The sequence below is a fragment of the Oreochromis aureus genome, linkage group 3 (genome assembly GCF_013358895.1).
Source record: "Oreochromis aureus strain Israel breed Guangdong linkage group 3, ZZ_aureus, whole genome shotgun sequence".
In the NCBI taxonomy this organism is placed as follows: domain Eukaryota; kingdom Metazoa; phylum Chordata; class Actinopteri; order Cichliformes; family Cichlidae; genus Oreochromis; species Oreochromis aureus.
The window spans coordinates 23,965,834-23,984,514 of NC_052944.1; the positions used below are offsets into that span (position 1 = coordinate 23,965,834).

General features: G+C 37.5%; 1 protein-coding gene across 2 annotated transcripts in view; it reads right to left on the reverse strand.

The window, feature by feature from the left end:
* Positions 1-18,375, reverse strand: part of LOC116327703 (NACHT, LRR and PYD domains-containing protein 4C-like) — a 44,271-nt gene extending 25,896 nt beyond the window's left edge. The window contains exons 1-7 of one of the 2 annotated variants that reach the window (XM_039609680.1): positions 18,246-18,368; positions 17,981-18,065; positions 15,113-15,202; positions 14,906-15,028; positions 11,948-12,037; positions 11,741-11,863; positions 5,206-5,290 (exon numbers count right to left, since the gene is read on the reverse strand). In XM_039609680.1, coding sequence (XP_039465614.1) covers positions 5,206-5,290; positions 11,741-11,863; positions 11,948-12,037; positions 14,906-15,028; positions 15,113-15,201 — 510 coding nt within the window. In that variant the 5' untranslated portion in view covers position 15,202; positions 17,981-18,065; positions 18,246-18,368. Of the gene's footprint in view, positions 1-5,205; positions 5,291-11,740; positions 11,864-11,947; positions 12,038-14,905; positions 15,029-15,112; positions 15,203-17,980; positions 18,066-18,245 lie in introns of both variants that reach the window. The other variant, XM_031749350.2, reaches the window with a different exon arrangement.
* Positions 18,376-18,681: the final 306 nt, after the last annotated feature.

Genomic DNA, 18,681 nt, shown 5'->3' on the forward strand with positions numbered 1-18,681 from the left:
CAGCTGCAACAGGACAACATCAGAGGGGTTTGGAACAGCCTGAAGACAATCTCAGGACAAAAACCAACCCCCCAGGCTGCAGGAGACTTGGGGTGGGTGAATGACCTAAATAAATATTTTAATAGGTTTAATAATGTGGACTCCAACATACACACCCCTCCACCAAAATCCACTCTTTCTATCTCAGCACTTCTTTTTTTTTTTTTTTTTTTCTTCAACCTGTCCCGTTTGGTTCTTTTGCCATCAGAATTATTGTCTAAAGGCGAAGAAAGATGCCCAACGGATTTACTTTACCAAATTGACCATCCCAGCACCGTTCCTCTTCACTCTCTACACTGCAGACTTCTCCATCAACTCCCCACGCTGCCACCTACAGACGTTCTCTGACGACTCTGCCATAGTCGGCCTCATCACAGGTGAGGACGACTCAGAGTACAGATAGTGGACTCTGGACTTTGTTGACTGGTGTCAGCAGAACCACCTGCTCATCAACGCCAGGAAAACCAAGGAGTTGGTGGTGGACTTCCAGAGACGCAGAAACACCACACTGACACCGGTGAACATCCAGGGAGTGGACATTGAGATAGTGGACTCTTATAGGTACCTGGGTGTTCACCTGAATAATAAACTGGACTGGAGCCACAACACTGATGCTCTTTACAGGAAGGGTCAGAGCAGACTCTACCTGCTGAGGCGGCTGAGGTCATCTGGAGTACAGGGAGCGCTTTTAAAGACCTTCTATGACTCTGTGGTGGCATCTGTCATTTTTTACAGTGTGGTATGTTGGAGCAGCAGTTTATCGTCAGCTGAGAGGAAGAGGTTGGATAAACTAATCAGGAAGGCCAGCTCTGTTCTGGGATGCACCCTGGACCCAGTGCAGGTGGTGGGAGACAGAAGGACTCTGGCCAAAATAACATCTCTGATGGACAGAGTCTCCCACCCCATGCATGGAAATGTTACTGAACTGCAGAGCTCCTTCAGTGACAGACTGCTGCATCCTAGATGCATTAAGGAGCGTTTCCGCAGGTCCTTCCTCCCTGCAGCTGTCAGACTGTACAATCAGAACTGCTCCCAACAAACGTAGATGTTTACATCAGCACTGTAACTGCAATAAGTTAATCAACCGATTCGCACTACAACCTGGTTTGCCTCTTATCTGTAGTTATTTTTATTTAATTTAATAACTGTACAGTACTCTCTGTATATAGTAACCATTGTCCTTAATGTAAATATGTAAGAAAAATTGTGTATGTTTCTGTTCTGTGTCCTGTTTGTTTGTTTGTTTGTTTTTATGTGTGTCTTTTTGGCTGCTGTTGCAACCAAGTTTCCCCTTGTGGGACAATTAAAGGATTATTCTATTCTATTCTATTCTATATTTGATTCTTCTCTGGGCTTTGACTTGCATGTAAAATCTTTTATCTTTATTTTATATTTCCTGTTTCTTTCATTTAAGGAATATTTGTATATTGCAATATGGTCTCCTCAGCCAAACTGGAAAAAAATCGTACATACATTTGTGTCATTAAATTTAAATTATTGTAATGCCCTGTTTACTAGCTTGGACAAATCATTTGTTTCTCAACTCCAAGCTATACAAAATGCCGTGGCCAGTCTACTGACATGTTCTAGCAAGCGAGCTGACATTTCTCCTATTTTATATTCTTTACATTGGCAACCAATAAATTTTAGGATTCATTTCAAAATTCTAGTTTTAACATACAGAGGAAATGGTCAGGCCCAAGGCTGTTTATTTCAGCTTCTTACAAAACACTCTGCTGTTTGTTGTCTACATTCACAGACTCAGAAATCATTGGTTGTTCCCTGTACACATCTAAAGACTAAATTGTAAATGGTAAATGGCCTGTATTTGTGTAGCGCTTTTCTAGTCCCTGAGGACCCCAAAGCGCTTTACACAACCTGTCAAACACACATTGACACTTACTTAGAAAATCCTTAAAGTGGGCACACATTTCTAAGATCTTTCTCTTATTGGAATACAAACCTGACTGCACAAAGCAAAGACAGTGTTTTAGAAATGTGAACAGGTAGAAACGGAAGCTGCAGCCTGACTGCTCACCTGCTTGTTACCTATTAAAGTTAAGGGTCTGGCTGCTGGAGTCGGCATTCACACAGCTTTCATTCTGTGCTCTTGGCTAGCCTAGCATTAGCATGATGTCTTAGCAGATGCTTGTAAAGTACCAAAGTTTTGTTACCAAAGATTACTATGATTTATGATACTCCACCATCTTAATCCTCAAAACCAAAGGGAATCTAACACCTTACAAGTAACGCGTTACCGCAATCACTTTTTCAAGTAACAAGTAAAGTCCCCAACCCCCGGGGACTGGTACCGGTCCATGAGTAGTTTGGTACCGGGCCGCGAGAGTTGAGGCTCTGGTGTGAAAATTTATGGTTTTCAGGTTTTTTATCGTTAACTAGGTTTTCATGGATCTTTTCCCATGTGTTATGGATAAATTTATAAACTTTGCAGGTATTCTGCATAAAGGTCAGACATATCTGTGTGAAGTTGGGTTTTCTGCAGTTACAGCTACCAAAACAAAATTGTGGAGCAGACTAAGGATAAGAAAAACACTTTGGGTGTCATTGTCCCCTATTACACACAGGTGAAACCGTCTTGCTGCAGAAACCCAAGCACAGGTTTCTCGTTGATTTAGAGTTATGGTGAATTATATATTTTCATGTACTTTATATTTGTTTTGTAGTTGTGTGTCTTATTTTGAAAGAAATATTTACACGTTGCCATAGCAACCAGAGAGCATTAAGGGGCAGAGAGGAGGATGTTACTCTCAATGCTGTTGGTGCAGGAGGAGGACGCTGCTAATAATGTTGCACAATTACATAGTGAGTTAGCATTTATTATTATGTTTACAAAATACCACAGTTTTTGTCTTGGTCATAGTATTCTATTTTGTTGCATTCATCCGCGACACCGTAAAGGCCAGTCCGTGAAAATATTGTCTGACATTAAACTGGTCCATGGTACAAAAAAGGTTGGAGACCGCTGAAGTAAGGAATAACTATTGCAAAAAAAAAGTAATTAGATTACTGTTACTTTCCCATAAGCAAAACGCCTTACTAAACCGTTATTTTGTTTGTGAGAGTGTCTCATGACAATGATGTAAGCGCATGCAACAGACATGTGCAGACCAACAACGGATAATATGGAGTACAAGAGAGAGCATGACAATGCAACGTTTAAAGCTTGGAAGCACTTCCATTACTTTGAGTTTGATTATGTAAAAAGTGACAAAAACATTAGCGTCCGCTGTACACTCTGAGTGGGAAGAAAACTTATTTTTACAGCGAACAATTAAACTTTAAATCTGAGGAAGCACCTAGCACGCTGCCCGTGGGAATGTGAAATTCATAGAGAAACCCTGGATCCCCCTGCTGACATGACCGCTGTGGCATTAGGCAAACCTGTACCGGGCAAAAAATGATGAAAATAGACTTCAGAGCGATGGGACTTAGTGCTGCTGAATCTTTTTTACTGATCGAACCAATTTTATTTATTTTTTGCTGTGTTTTACTCTAGTCTATTTAAAAGAGTGAGTGTAAACACAAAAAGTAGTAACTTGACCAACACTGCTTTTTGACTACAGTTAGAGATTATTTGGAAGCATAATTTTGAGAATAAATCAGGTCTTCCAACACTTCAACAAACCTTTGACACAAAACACCAATACAGAGAAAATTACAGAATCTCACAGGTATTTTTGCTTTTTTTAAAAATGTATTTAATTTTTATAAGGGCTGAGTTGAGCCTCTAATGCTAGCAAATTTATATTCAGTTCATAGTGCAAGACAAAAACTGTACAGTATTCTAAAAAAAAGAAAAAAGAAAAAAAGATTGCATTTGTTACAAATTTTAAAAGAATTACAAAAGAGGGAAGAGGAATGACTAACACAGACCTTCCCAAAGTGTGGGGCCCGCCCCAGAGCCATTTCAGGGGCATGAAAAGGGAAAAAAGAAAAAAAAAGAAAGAACAAGGCTTGGACACTGCTAGCACGGGGCTCCTACACATACGCAAAGCAGGAGATGAAGCATCGCTGAATATGTTTCCAAACCAACTTCATTCTAAGCCAAAGACTAGAAAATATGGTGAAGCATATCTTCCCTTTGGCTTCACCTGCACAAGTGCCAAGGTAGGTCTCCCCTGTATAATTGGTTTTCCCTTTGTCGGGAGCAGCGCCGGGCTGTTCAAATCACAGACAAACTGTATCCCATATTCCTGATTTTTAGTTCACAAACACTTGTTGTAATGACTAACTACTCCTGACATTTTTGGAGATGTTAGCTCTTTATACAGTAAAGTTACAGTGGGATAAAAATAACATCAGGCTGATCCTGCCATGATTTGTTCCCCTGGTTCAAATCACAGACAAACAGCATCCAACAGTTGTTTATGTTTTTGAACCCATTTTGCAGAGGGATTGAAAAATGTATTGACAGCAATGTTGAACATTATTACACAGGGAAAAAAAAAACTACACGTAAAATAATGACACCGTGACGCCTCTGCCTTTGTAAATGGAGGGACAGTGTATGTAAGCGTGTAAAACCTGAAGATAGTCAGATTAACAGTATTTCGTCTCTATCTGCTATTTTGCAATTCATCTCATGTAAACAATAACGTGGCGCACAGCGTGACGTGAAAAAAGCCACATACCTTTGACGTTGCCTGATGAACTCTGTATTCCTCGTCCACACGTAAACGCAAAAAAAGGAGTTTTAAAAACTCTCCATTCTCGGTGATTCGAAACGCCGTTTACGTGTGGCCGAAACAGCTGCGTTTTCACAAACACCCGTGTAGGTGAGGATGCAGCGTAAAAGAGTTAGTAGTTTATTTTCTTAATACCTGTAATTTATTGCAGATTACTTGTATTTGCTTAATTGTTTACTAAATGTTTGAGGTGTGAAATAAACTGCAATGGAGCAAAATATGGGTTTGTGTGTGGTTGAAGGAGGTGTTCGCGCGTGCGCGCGCGAGGGGGGGTGCGAGCATTTTTCTTGTAAAACAAGGGGGGCCCAGCAAAAAAGTTTGGGAACCACTAAACCAACACAAACAGCCAAAAAATGACAAAAGCAGATGGAAACCTTCTGACTGGCAGGCCCCTCATTACCTCATCACACCTAGCATAGAGATAAGTAAATGTAAAAATAGTTGTTATGCATGTACAAACCAAAAATACGGAGTCCAGGTCCATGCCTGTTTGATGTTGCTGGGCAGACTGACCACTGGGAACCTCTGAGCTCTCCTGCTCCACTCTGTGAAGGAATAATGAAGAACAGTATGACTCATATATCAAACCATTATGACCAGTTGTCTAATATTATGCCAGTCCTCTGTTCCATCCTACCATCGGCTAATCCCTGAGGCTCAGAATGTAACGTGTGGTGTCTGACATAAAAACATGTCAGATAATGTAATTGCAGTAAAGGTTAGTGGCTCCTGGTATTCTTTCCAGCTCTCTTGTTATCATAAAATCATTAACCTTTAGGTCCAGACACAGGCTTGATAAACCCATGCATAGGACCCATAATATACAGTGGTATACAAAAGTTTGGGCACCCCTGATAATTTTCATGATTTTTCTTCATAAATCATTGGTTGTTTGGATCAACAATTTCATTTAAATATATCATATAGCAGATGAACACAATGATATTTGAGAAGTGAAATGAAGTTTATAGGATTTGCAGAAAGTGTGCAATAGTTACTTAAATGAAATTAGGCAGGTGCATAAGTTTGGGCACCCCAACAGAAAAATTACATCAATATTTAGTTGATCCTCCTTTTGCAGAAATAACAGCCTCTAAATGTTTCCTATAGCTTCCAATGAGAGTTTGGATTCTGGTTGAAGGTATTTTGGACCACTCTTCCTTACAAAACATCTCCAGTTCAGTCAGGTTTGATGGTTTCCGAACATGGACAGCCCGCTTTAAGTCATACCATAGCTTTTCAATACTATTCAGGTCTGGGGACTGAGATGGCCATCCCAGAATGTTCTACTTGTTCCTCTGCATGAATGCTTTAGTAGATTTTGAGCGTTGTCTTGTTGAAATATCCAGCCCTGGCACAACTTCAACTTTGTCACTGATTCTTGAACATTGTTGTCAAGAATCTGCTGTTAATGACTGGAATCCATGTGACCCTCAACTTTAACAAGATTCCCAGTCCCTGCACTGGCCACACAGCCCCACTGCATGATGGAACCACCACCAAATTTTACTGTGGGTAGCAAGTGTTTTTCTTGGGGTGCTGTGTTCTGTTCCCTCCATGCATACCACCTCTTGTTATGTCCAAATAACTCAATTTCAGTTTCATCAGTCCACAGCACCTTATTCCAGAATAAAGCTGGCCTGTCCAAATGTGATTTAGCAAACCTCAAGCGGCTCTGTTTGTGGCATGTGCGCAGAAAGGGCTTCTTCTGCATTACTCTCCCATACAGCATCTCCTTGTGCAAAGTGCGTTGAATATTTGAATGGTGCACAGTGACTCCATCTGCAGCAAGTTGATGTTGTAGGTCTTTGGAGCTAGTCTGTGGGTTGACTGTGACTATTCTCACCATCGTTCGCCTCTGCTTATCTAAGATTTTCCTTGACCTGCCACTTTGGGCCTTAAACAGAACTGTGCCTTTGGTCTTCCATTTCCTCACTATGTTCATCACAGTGGAAACTGACAGCTGAAATGTCTGAAATAGCTTTTTGTATCCTTCCCCTAAACCATGATGTTGAACAATCTTTGTTTTTAGGTCATTTGAGAGTTGGTTTGAGGCTCCCATGGTGCCACTCTTCAGAGAAGATGCAAAGAGGAGAAAAACTTGTAGTTGGCCGCCCTTTTCTCATGGCTGGATTCACCCGTGTATGTAGGTCAAGGGTTAGTGAGCTTACCAAACAAATTTTGTGTTCCAATAATTAGTGCTAAAGGTATTTAAATCAATAAAATGACAAGGGTGCACAAATATATGCACCTGCCTAATTTAGTTTAAATAACTATTGCACACTTTCTGTAAATCCTATAAATTTCATTTCACTTCTCAAATATCATTGTGTTTGTCTACTATATGATATATTTAAATGAAACTGCTGATCCAAACAACCAATGATTTATGAAGAAAAATCATGAAAATTATCAGGGGTGCCCAAACTTTTGCATACCACTGTATATAATTATCACAATGTCTGATGCATGAGCAATTTTCAAACACTATACAAACAAAACACTTTTAAGCATCAGTGTCCCGGGGTCTTGGACGTTCTTTGTGGGTTCATGATTTCCTTTGGTTTTGAGAATCATTTGTGCTTGAGTTTTGTTCTGTGTTATTTATTTATTTTTATTTTTTGTAATGTAGCGTATATAAAAGTTCACCAAGGATATGTAATCATCTCATCAGGCTGCTTGTTCAGTTGCTAGTCTGTTTTTTACACTTTCACTTTGCCACCCTGTCAAACTCAATACTGAGATCATCTTCCCTGCCTTCTTATGAGCCAATTAGCCTCCATTCAAGTCACTCAGAGCTCCATCCAAGCCTCCATCAACATCTTCACCACCACCAGCATCTAGGCTCCAGGGGGTTCTCTCCTTAATCCCACAGCTGGGATTCTGTTCTCATGACAGGTCATTGGAGACTAACTGCGAAATAGAGAAAATTCTCTATCTCAATAAAAGATATTTAAGTGCTTCCAAATTATCTTTACTGTAAATATAGGTGGTATACTTTATATTTTCCTTGATATTAAGTAAGGTATTAGTAAATACGTTAATTATCATTTTAAACCATTACTCCTTACTGTGTCAAGGATATAGATGGTTTAATCTTGAGTAATAAGCTCATACATTTTTATACGTTATAAACGATGGCATGACCATTTATAAATTAACTATTATATCAAGTACAAACCAGTTATTTAAGAGGAGTTACTGGTTCACATCACATAGAAAGAAGTATTTACATTATTTGTGTATTAAGTTTGGAATTTCTTTAGTTTGTTCCTCAGGTTCAACTTTTCTCTGGTTTGTAGTCGTTTAACTAAAATTATGTTCGAAAAGTAGCGTGTTTGCAGTCACTGGCAATCTGGGGACTGCCAGTCTGCCTGCAGTGAGCTCTGTAGTCAGATGGAGGCAGTGTACAAAGTATTTGGTACAACTGGTCTGTCAGCCAGCCGTGGAGAAGAGCAAAGTTAACAGACCTGACTTGGCACAGAGAGTTAAAAACAATAAAAAAGTGTCCACTGAAGCCATTGTTTATGCTTTTCATGCTGTAATTATATATTTTTTATGTTAATTTTTTTTTGCAGTTTTCCCATTTTCAAAATACTTCTCTTAAAATACTGCAGTAACTTGTATGTTGTATACATGAAGTAATACAACACTGCATCAATTTTCACACAGAGTATTCTGCCTTTTCCTATGAATAATGACTTTTTGAACTTTTATATAATCATTGATTATAATAATTAAACATCAACAATATATTTTTTAAACATGGATTTTGTTTATATTACACTAGTTTTAGCTAAGCCTGTTTAAAGCACAGCACTGGACAAGCGCTTGACTTTTTTGTTTAATTATGCTACACAAAACTGAATCTCTATTAATTGGCTATGTACCACAGGCCTTCAAGGTGGCAAAAGTTAAACCATTACTTAAAAAGCTATCAACTGACCCAGCGGTCTTAGCTAATTATAGGCCAATCTCCAACCTTCCTTTCATATCAAAAATTCTTGAAAGAAAGAATGGCTTATTTGAAGAGTTTCAGTGCTCATCGCAGTACATAAAAAGATTGTGTGAAAGTTACAAACAATCTTTTTATGGCCACTGACAGTGGACCTATTTCTGTGCTTTTCATGTTGGATCTCAGTGCAGCATTCAACACTGTCAACCAATATCCTATTAGAGTGATTAGAGCATGCTGTAAGTATTAAAGGTACTGCGCTGGTTTGTATCACATTTATCTAATAGACTCCAATTTGTTCATGTAAATGGAGAGTCCTCTTCACACACTAGAATTGACTATGGAGTTAACCAGGGTTCTGTGCTAGGATCAATTCTATTTACATTATACATGCTTTCCCTAGGCAGTATCATCAGAAGACATAGCATAAATTTTCAGTGCTATGCAGATGACACCCAACGTTATCTATCCATGAAGCCAGATAACACACACCAATTAGTTAAACTGCAGGAATGCTTTAAGGAAATAAGGAACGACTACAAGTTTTCAGCTGTTAAATTCAGATAAAACTGAGTTTACTGTATTCAGCCCTAAAATTCTTAGAAATATGGTATCTAACCACATTCCTACTCTGGATGGCATTACCTTGGCCTCCAGTAACACTGTGAGGAATCTTGGTGTCGTTTGACCAGGATATGTCCTTCAATGCACATATTAAACACATATTTAGGACTGCTTTTTTCCAATATCTCTAAAATTAAACTCACTCTGTGGGCTTACTTGTCCTAGAGTATTTGAAAATAGAATGGGAGGGAGAGCCTTCAGCTTTCAGATCCCTTTTCTGTGCAACCAGCTTCATCACATGGTGGTCATATGATTGTTGGTGTTTTTTCTGTTTTCTTTACCTTACAATATAAAATGCCTTGAGGCAACTGTTGTGGTGATTTGACGCTACATGGATAAATCTGAATTGAACGCAATTCAGTTAGATTGAATTGTGAAACAAAATTATCTGTCTAAATGTCAATGGCAATATTATTTACACAGCATATTCTGTTAGAATTATACTCAATGTACTGAGAGGACAGATGACAAAAAAATAAAAACTTTTGTAGAGCTATCTTCCTGCATTAACAGTTCTGAAGCTCTGTACTATTTATCACTGCTTTGCAATAACCTTCTTCACATTTTATTTTGAATGAAGTAGTTTATATTTAGGTTGAAGTACCTTGTGCTGCTCACTGTGTCTCTTCTGTAAACCTTAGGGGCATTATGTTTGCATCTTAGGTTCTAATAATCACAGTATGCATGCATGTATGTTCAATTTCTCCAGCATATAGCGCTGGAGTATTCTAGCTTGGCAGCACGATGGTGTGGTGGTTAGCACTGTCAAACCTCACAGTAAGAAGGTCCTGGGTTCAAATTCACCTGCCTGCTGGTGTTGCTGTGTTTGCAACCTGCAGGCTCTCCCAGTGCCCCTGTGGGCTTTCTCTTCCTCCCATGGCCCAAAGTTAGATTAATTGGTGAATCTGAATTTACCCAAAGTGTGAATAGTTGTCTGTCTCTCTATATTAGTCCTGTGATTAACTGGCAACTTGTCTGGGGTATACCCCATGACAGCCGGGACACGCTCCAGAAGCCCTACAACTTCAAATTGGATAAGCAGAAGAGACTCTTTTGAACCCAAGCCATCAATCAAGAAACCTGCTTGATGGCTTGGGTTCAAAAATTCAGAAATCTGCAGACATTGTATTTACTAGTACAAGAATGAAAGAGCACATTCTACCTGTTGTAAAGTCCTATAGTACACTTGCTTATTTTTATATCTTTTTAAAGCACTTCTTGGTCTTGTTCCACTATAAATATCCCACATGTTTAACCAGTCCAGCCCCTAAGGTCCTCTTACTGCAGGAAAAGAAGAATTTTCATCAGTAAGCAGCTGCTTATGCATTACACCATGTGACTCAAATTATTAAGACCAACCAGATCCTACTAATGGTCTCAGAAAATGTTTCTTGTAAGAATAAATGCTAGAAATGTTTAAGTTTGTTTACATCTCAGTAATGAAGAAACACAAATGTGTTCCCCTGTGAATACAATAAGAATACAAATATGAAGAAATTTTAACTATATGTCATACAATATTATAGAACAACTTTTGAATTAACGATTATCAGATTTACAGAGAAACAAATCTCAGTGATTGATTTCTGACTTTGGGGGCTGATTTGTGGGATGTTGAGTTCTACATGTGCAGTTGTTGAATTTTCAGGTGAGGGATTTAATTGCTCCTGTGAAATAAAATAATTTGCTTCTAATATGTTTTTGCTTGGTTATGACATAAAATTATTTTATATATAACCAAAATTTAGAAATTAGTGTCACGTGGGAATTTTTTTCTCTTACTACATAATATTTAAGGTGTGACACCTGTGCTCCAATGACGAGTAAAAAAATTGAAGAGACTAAGTCCTAGAGCTGCAATTTAATCCCAACTAGATTTTTTTCTTTGTACAGCTTAACTCTGTTGCAGCAAGAACACTGTTTAGAAATATAGACCATGTGCGTTGGGTTTATAAAACAATTTTTAAAAAAATAATAAAAAACAATTATTCTATCACTTGAAATTTAAACAACTTATGACAGTTAATTAAGTTAAGGGTTCAGATCCAATTCTAGTTGGCATCAGAGGCACTGTAGGGTGAGCCATAAGTTACAATATAGAGAATAATATTGCCCATATAGTCTTTTAAAATAAACTAAAAAATACAGAAGTTCTGACATCAGAAATATTATACCCTGTTATGGCCAATTGCACCCTCATACAGTAACCGTATAAGGTCTGGTCCTTTGCGACACTTTGGACCATATTTTCAAAATAAATATATTTATATGTATATTCAGTAAGAGTAGTAAGTAAGTGATGTGAAATAATGAGTCATACTCCCGCTTTCATGTGAAAACACTCAAGAGCCTGAAACAAAAAGAGTTAACAGAAAAAAAAATGATTCAAGTAGTTTCGTAATCAGTCCTAGCTTACGTTTTAGCAGCAGAAGGTTGACCTTTAAAATCGACGACAGAACGTTTTGACCTGTTACTCTGTAAGGACACAACGCTGAGTTCAGGTCCAGATTCAGGTTTACGTTTAGATCCACGTTGAGTCCTGTGAATAATGAAGATGAAGTGACATGATTACTGAGCTGTGACATAGACAAGAGTCATGGACAGTTGGAGATGGTAATCTCACCTGTGAGCTTTGGTCTGGCTCTCATGTTCCCCACATGGAGTGGTTTTAGAGGAAGAGACTCCCTCCTCTCTGTTCTCACACTGATCCATGCTGCAATATCAATATTCATATTTTGTCAGTTCAACACATCTGAATAATGTTGTCAAATATCTCTGTTGATCTATTATACAAAGCAGATCAGCAGTTTTAAAAGTTTCACACCAATTATTCTTGTTTAGTTTTTAAACTGTTATTAACTACCTGTAGGAATGTGGAAAACTAGCAGCGGTGTTCTGACAAACCATCCTACTTTGGCAAAACATCCTTTAGTTTATGCACATTTCTGCTGTCACAGAGTAATTCCAGCACAAATTTAAGTAAGTATGACGGTTTGCCACTTAACTTTGCCCATCAGAGTATGCTTGTAGCTCATAATTATAAAGCCGGGACGGTTTGCCACTTCATTTTACCCGCTAAAGTATGCTTGTAGGTAATATTCACAAAGGTAGCATGGTTTGGCGCTTAATTTTACCCGTCAGAGTATGTTTCTAGCTCTTATTAACAAAGGTAGGAGGATTTGGCACTTAATTTTAGCCGTTAAAGTATGCTTCTGGCTCATATTCACAATGGTAGGATGGTTCGCCACTGAATTTTAGCTGTGAAAATATGCTTCTACCTCAGATTGACAAAGGTAGGACAATTTGCAACTAAATTTTAGCTGTTAAAGTATGCTTGTAGGTCACATTCACAAAGGTAGGATGGTTTGGCACTTAATTTTAACCATCAGAGTATTTTTCTGGCTAATATTCACAAAGGTAGTACAGTTCGCCACTTAATTTCGTGTTGTGCGCATGCGCAGAAACAACGGGTAGGATGGTTTGTCAGGTAGGATGGATTCCCAGAACAGCGGGATTAACATTAAAATAAAGTTTGAAGCTTAATGTGTCCAACATAATTAAAATACGAGTATGAACCAATATGACCTAATCCAGAGGGTATTCTTTATTATTTTATTTATTTATTATATTTAGAAATGCTAATTGGCAAAATAAGAAACTGTTGTTTTAACTACCTTAAGGGAGAAAATTGGCCTACAACACTTTACTACTGAAAAATGGGGGAAATCATTTAATTTCTAAAGATATAAACATATACATCCACATGTAACCCTTCTGGTGTCCTCGGATCAAAAATGGTCCCTAGGTGAATGGCAAACAAGCATATGGGAATCCCGAGGCCACCACAAATAAAACAAAATTTTCATTTACATTTTTGCACATTCTATGTGCAAAAGTTTTAATCCTATAGAAAAACTGAATTTTAAGACCCGTTACAGTGTGAAACAGGAAAAATGGAAAGTTCTTTGGCAAACAAAGCGAATAACATCTTAAAAAGTTCCACTTTGGCTCAAATTGTTAGACAATGAATATATTCAAGAAAATTTTGGAAATGCTTCAGATAAAAAGCAAACAAATTTGTTTTTATTTTGATGTTTAAATTGTCTCAACATTTGCCTTTACTTAAAAATAAAATGTGACCGGTACATATTCATCTTTAAATTAACCAACAGCAGAAAAGCTAATATAACTTTTCAGGTCCAAGTGAAGTTAACTCCCTAAACACAACCCAGTCTGAGGCACTGTATGGTGGGCCATAAGTTTGAATATAGAGAATAAAATTTCCTATATAGTCTTTTAAAATAAAGGCCATCTAGAGCGCCACATACTCAATTCTATTTGTACTGTCTTTGCGAAAAAAAACAATTACAAAAAAAATACAGAGGTCCAGACGTCTGAAATCTCATACCCAGTTATGACTAAGTGCACCCTCATACATGCATAAGATCTGGTCAAAAATGAAATGGACCGCAGACTCAGTGTAAATCCTAGTGAATGAAGCCTCAGCTTGACACTCCCTAATATTCCCCAAACAAATCCCCGCTTCTAGACAAACAGAGCCACAAGACCATTTGATAATCTTCACTGAAGCTCTTTACTTCAACACCGAGCTATTTAAAAAAATCATGGCAGTGATATGTTATACACTGAACGCTTACAAATTTTTAAAAAATGAAGAGAGACAGAGAGGTCAAAAAACTGTCTGGCCCCACTCTCACATAAGTGCATCTCCTTCCAATTTTTTCTTTTTTCTTGGCACATGTCCAAATAGTGCCTTATATAGAAGTCCTATCCAATAATAAACACAAACAACATAAAAAAACAAAACAAAGCAAACAATTACCTCACAAACAAAGAAAATTAATTATACTAAATGAAGCCCCCCCCCCCTTAAAGTGCCATAAAATATAATTAATTTGCATATATTACTCAAACAAATGAGCCATGAAATCTGACTAATCTAAAAGTATTGACCCATTACATTTATCACGCGAAATACTGAATATGAAATTAACACAAATCCAAAATATATACATATCTATATATAAGCATATATACGCAGTGTAAACAGGAGAAACATGCAAAGATAGCTGTCAAAATGTTTTGTCTGAGGCTCCTTGAAGGAGATTCACTGCAAACTCTGCCAAGTAAAGCCACAAGCTCACAGTATGACACATCTAGGTTCAATGATTTAACACCGGTTTGGGGAGGAGGGTGATCTCTGCAGAATAGTCCTATACTTTCCACTAAAAATTAAAGAATATCCAAAGAGTATAATCGAAAATTTCCACCAGGAGACTTTAGATGTTTTTAGTTGGTGCTAAAAATGAATGTTTTTATGTTTGATCCTAATAAGATTTTTTCACACGTTTTTTTTCCACATAGCAGGAGTTACACAGAAGTAGAAAACCCATCAGTCTACTATCACTGACAATCTTCAGTTAGTAGTAATTTGTGCAGAATAATGTGAAATAATGAGTCATACTCCCGCTTTCATGTGAAAACACTCAAGAGCCTGAAACAAAAAGAGTTAACAGAAAAAAAAATGATTCAAGTAGTTTTGTAATCAGTCCTAGCTTACGTTTTAGCAGCAGAAGGTTGACCTTTAAAATCGACGACAGAACGTTTTGACCTGTTACTCTGTAAGGACACAACGCTGAGTTCAGGTCCAGATTCAGGTTTACGTTTAGATCCACGTTGAGTCCTGTGAATAATGAAGATGAAGTGACGTGATTACTGAGCTGTGACATAGACAAGAGTCATGGACAGTTGGAGATGGTAATCTCACCTGTGAGCTTTGGTCTGGCTCTCATGTTCCCCACATGGAGTGGTTTTAGAGGAAGAGACTCCCTCCTCTCTGTTCTCACACTGATCCATGCTGCAATATCAATATTCATATTTTGTCAGTTCAACACATCTGAATAATGTTGTCAAATATCTCTGTTGATCTATTATACAAAGCAGATCAGCAGTTTTAAAAGTTTCACACCAATTATTCTTGTTTAGTTTTTAAACTGTTATTAACTACCTGTAGGAATGTGGAAAACTAGAAGCGGCATTAACATTAAAATAAAGTTTGAAGCTTAATGTGTCCAACATAATAAAAATACAAGTATGAACTAATATGACCTAATCCAGAGGGTATTCTTTATTATATTTATTTATTTATTATATTTAGAAATGCTTATTGGCAAAATATGAAACTGTTGTTTTAACTATCTTAAGGGAGAAGATTGGTCTCCAACACTTTACTACTGAAAAATGGGGAAAATCATTTAATTTCTAAAGATATAGACATATAGTTCCACGTTTAATAAAACAAAGTTTTCATTTACATTTTTGCAGATTCTATGTGAAAGAGACAAGCTAAGTTTCAAAAATAAGGCGAGCCTTTATTTGGCTGATAACAAGAGTGTACAAAATAACATGACAGGAACAGAAGCTATGGTTTAACTAAAACCTAAACTGGAACCCACTAGAAGCAACTATGAGGAGTGACTAAGACAACTGTGAACAGGACTCTGTGCGGGTGCATGAATGCTATGAGTACATGGCAAGGATTAACAAACATGAACATGACCTGCACAGAATCCTGAAAAAACTCTTAACTTGAGGTGTGGGAAGGAACACAGAAGACACGACACAGACTGAATCAAACACAAAGACTAAATACCCACAGGGATGATCAGGGGGAGTCGAAACACATGAGGGAAAAGCTGACACACATGAACCTAATGACAGGGCAGGGGAAGTGAAACTAGCCAGGGAGACTTAGTAGAGGGGGAGAAGAAAAAAGGAACTAAGAAACAAATGACTGAAGAGCAATCTAAAAACAAACTAGATGAGCTTAATTGGAACACAAATAAATACAAAAGATACATAAAAACTCAAACACTGGGTCACACGACCCAGTACCGTGACATAACTTTTAAAAAAGTTCCCCTTTGGCTCAAATTAATTAATTGTTAGACAAAGAATATATTCAAGAATATTTTGGAAATAGTTCAGATAAAAAGCAAACAAATGTGTTTTTATTTTGATGTTTAAATTGTCTCAACATTTGCCTTTACTTAAAAATAAAATGTGACTGGTACATATTCATCTTTAATTTAACCAACAGCAGAACAGCTAATATAACTTTTGATCGGTATAATACAGTCAGTATGAGAAACATGAGACCTGCAAAACCTGTTGCACCACCCATCCTTTCTTTGTTTTGGCATAAACAGTCAAAATCCCTGTTGAAGGACAGCCAACAGTCTGTGAAACTGTATTTTAAAGAAGAGGCCTACTTGTTGAATGTATATCTAGGCAAAATATATAGTAAATAATAATTTTAAAAGTATCCAGTTACCCGGTGTACCTCCCTTGGTAGTCCCATGGTACTACCATTTGTCTTACTTCCTACTTACAGTAGTGAGTGTGAACTATGGAACAGTAGTTTTATGCTGGACCTGAACTACACATAGCTGATAACAGCAAGGAAAAAAACAATACAGACTAACTTTTATGGTAAAATAATTGTTTTGTTCCACCAAATATAAACAACACAGTTTTCTCTAGAAATCAAACATCAGCTGTCCCAACATTACAGAGAAGAAACTGACAGTAAAGTTACTAAAGACAAACTTTAAAGAAAAGGAAGGGAAATAGTATATAGGTGCAGAGATTTATTGAAACATCCGAAAACATACATAGAAATGCAGGATGGCAAAAACACGGGGCCTAAGGTAGAAGGCGCTCCCTCCCTTTACACAGAATACATATATGTTCAGTGTTAGAGTTTCACTTCATTCATTGTTCTATCTTGTGAACCAAAGCCTAAGTTTATTTATTATATATGCAGTATACGTTATGAATTGAATTTTGGCTCTATCTATTTATTCAGTGACTTTATATTTGATAGATTAAAATAGACACCTTTTCTGCAAGATTTTGATGGCGGAAAGGCAAACATGTTGACATTAACTATGCAACGATTTGTTTTTTGGAAAGTGTCTTATAGAGGAGTTTGTTGGCACTGCAGCATTATAACTTATGTTTGCAAGCCAAAGGAAAAAAACATAGATGCTCAAAAGAGCAAGGAAAGAAGAGAGATAAAGTCTGTTCCACAGACCTCTGACAGTGGTTGTTGTCCACGGTGGTGATCAAAAGATGGAATGACACTATTACTCATTATTGCTATATGCTATTATTTTTGCACTTACAGTGTGTGTGTGTGTGTGTGTGTGTGTGTGTGAGAGAGAGAGAGAGAGAGAGAGAGAGAGAGGGGGAGCGTGAAGGAGAAACCTCGTGAGAGAGAATGAGGGATTCCATAATTTGCAGAATCTCACATTGTCTTGGCTGTAAAGCCCCCCAAAATATACGTAAGTGTAATCCAGTGGTAAGTGTAATATGACTCTCTTCTCTGTTTGGGTGAAAACCGTCAACGCAAACAGTTTGTGACGCAGTATTTTTTTAATCCGAGGCATATAGTTTGAATTTATATATGAGCTATATCTGTTATAAATAATAATTTTGCAAAGTTCCGCTATGTACACTCTGCTGCCTCCGTAAATATAAGTACCCCGGAGCCCAGAAGCTGTACAGTCGACATCAGAAAGCAGCTAGTTTTCTCCTCCTCCTCCACAGACTGATTGATGCAGTAAAAAGCTACCTTTAATCATCAGCAAGTGGATCCACAGAAATAACGACTCTTGTTCCGCTGCTGAAAAACAACTCTGCTGCTGCTCATTTCCGGACTGGTGACACACATTTAAAGACAGAAGAAACGAAGCGTTTACAGTATGGCTTCGTTCGTCCAGCCGTTAATCCATTAACGTGAAATACGGATATTTTCTCCTGTTTCTGTTCGAACTAAGCAGCACACAGCAGATGTTAGCGTGGGAAAAACTGTCTAATTTACACACTGGTTCTCTTACCTTCACATGAAGCTTCACGCAGAGATGATCAGCGTCAGACAGGAGAAGCACGAAGGTAAGGAAAAATGAAAGTACATGTTAAGAAGGAAATACCCTTGTCGTCAAGCCAGTCGTCACGTCTTTTGTGTTGTGTATGTAAACTAAGTATTACGGTAAGAAAAAAGCTAAGCACAGATTTCAAAGTAAAAGCAATTCGGGATCGTTTTAACCATTTATTTTTTAATTACTATTTTTTTAGTATTTATTTATGTATTTATTGTCTCTCTGTCTATTGCTATTAAATGCTACTAAAGAAACTTTGTGTTTCCACACACTAATTTTACATTATATTGACGGCATACGCCCATGCAGTGTCAAACAGTCAACATCAAGTCAATCTGATTTTGGATTTCAAAATAAGATCCCTTCAAAAATTCCCATACATGCTATATTTTAA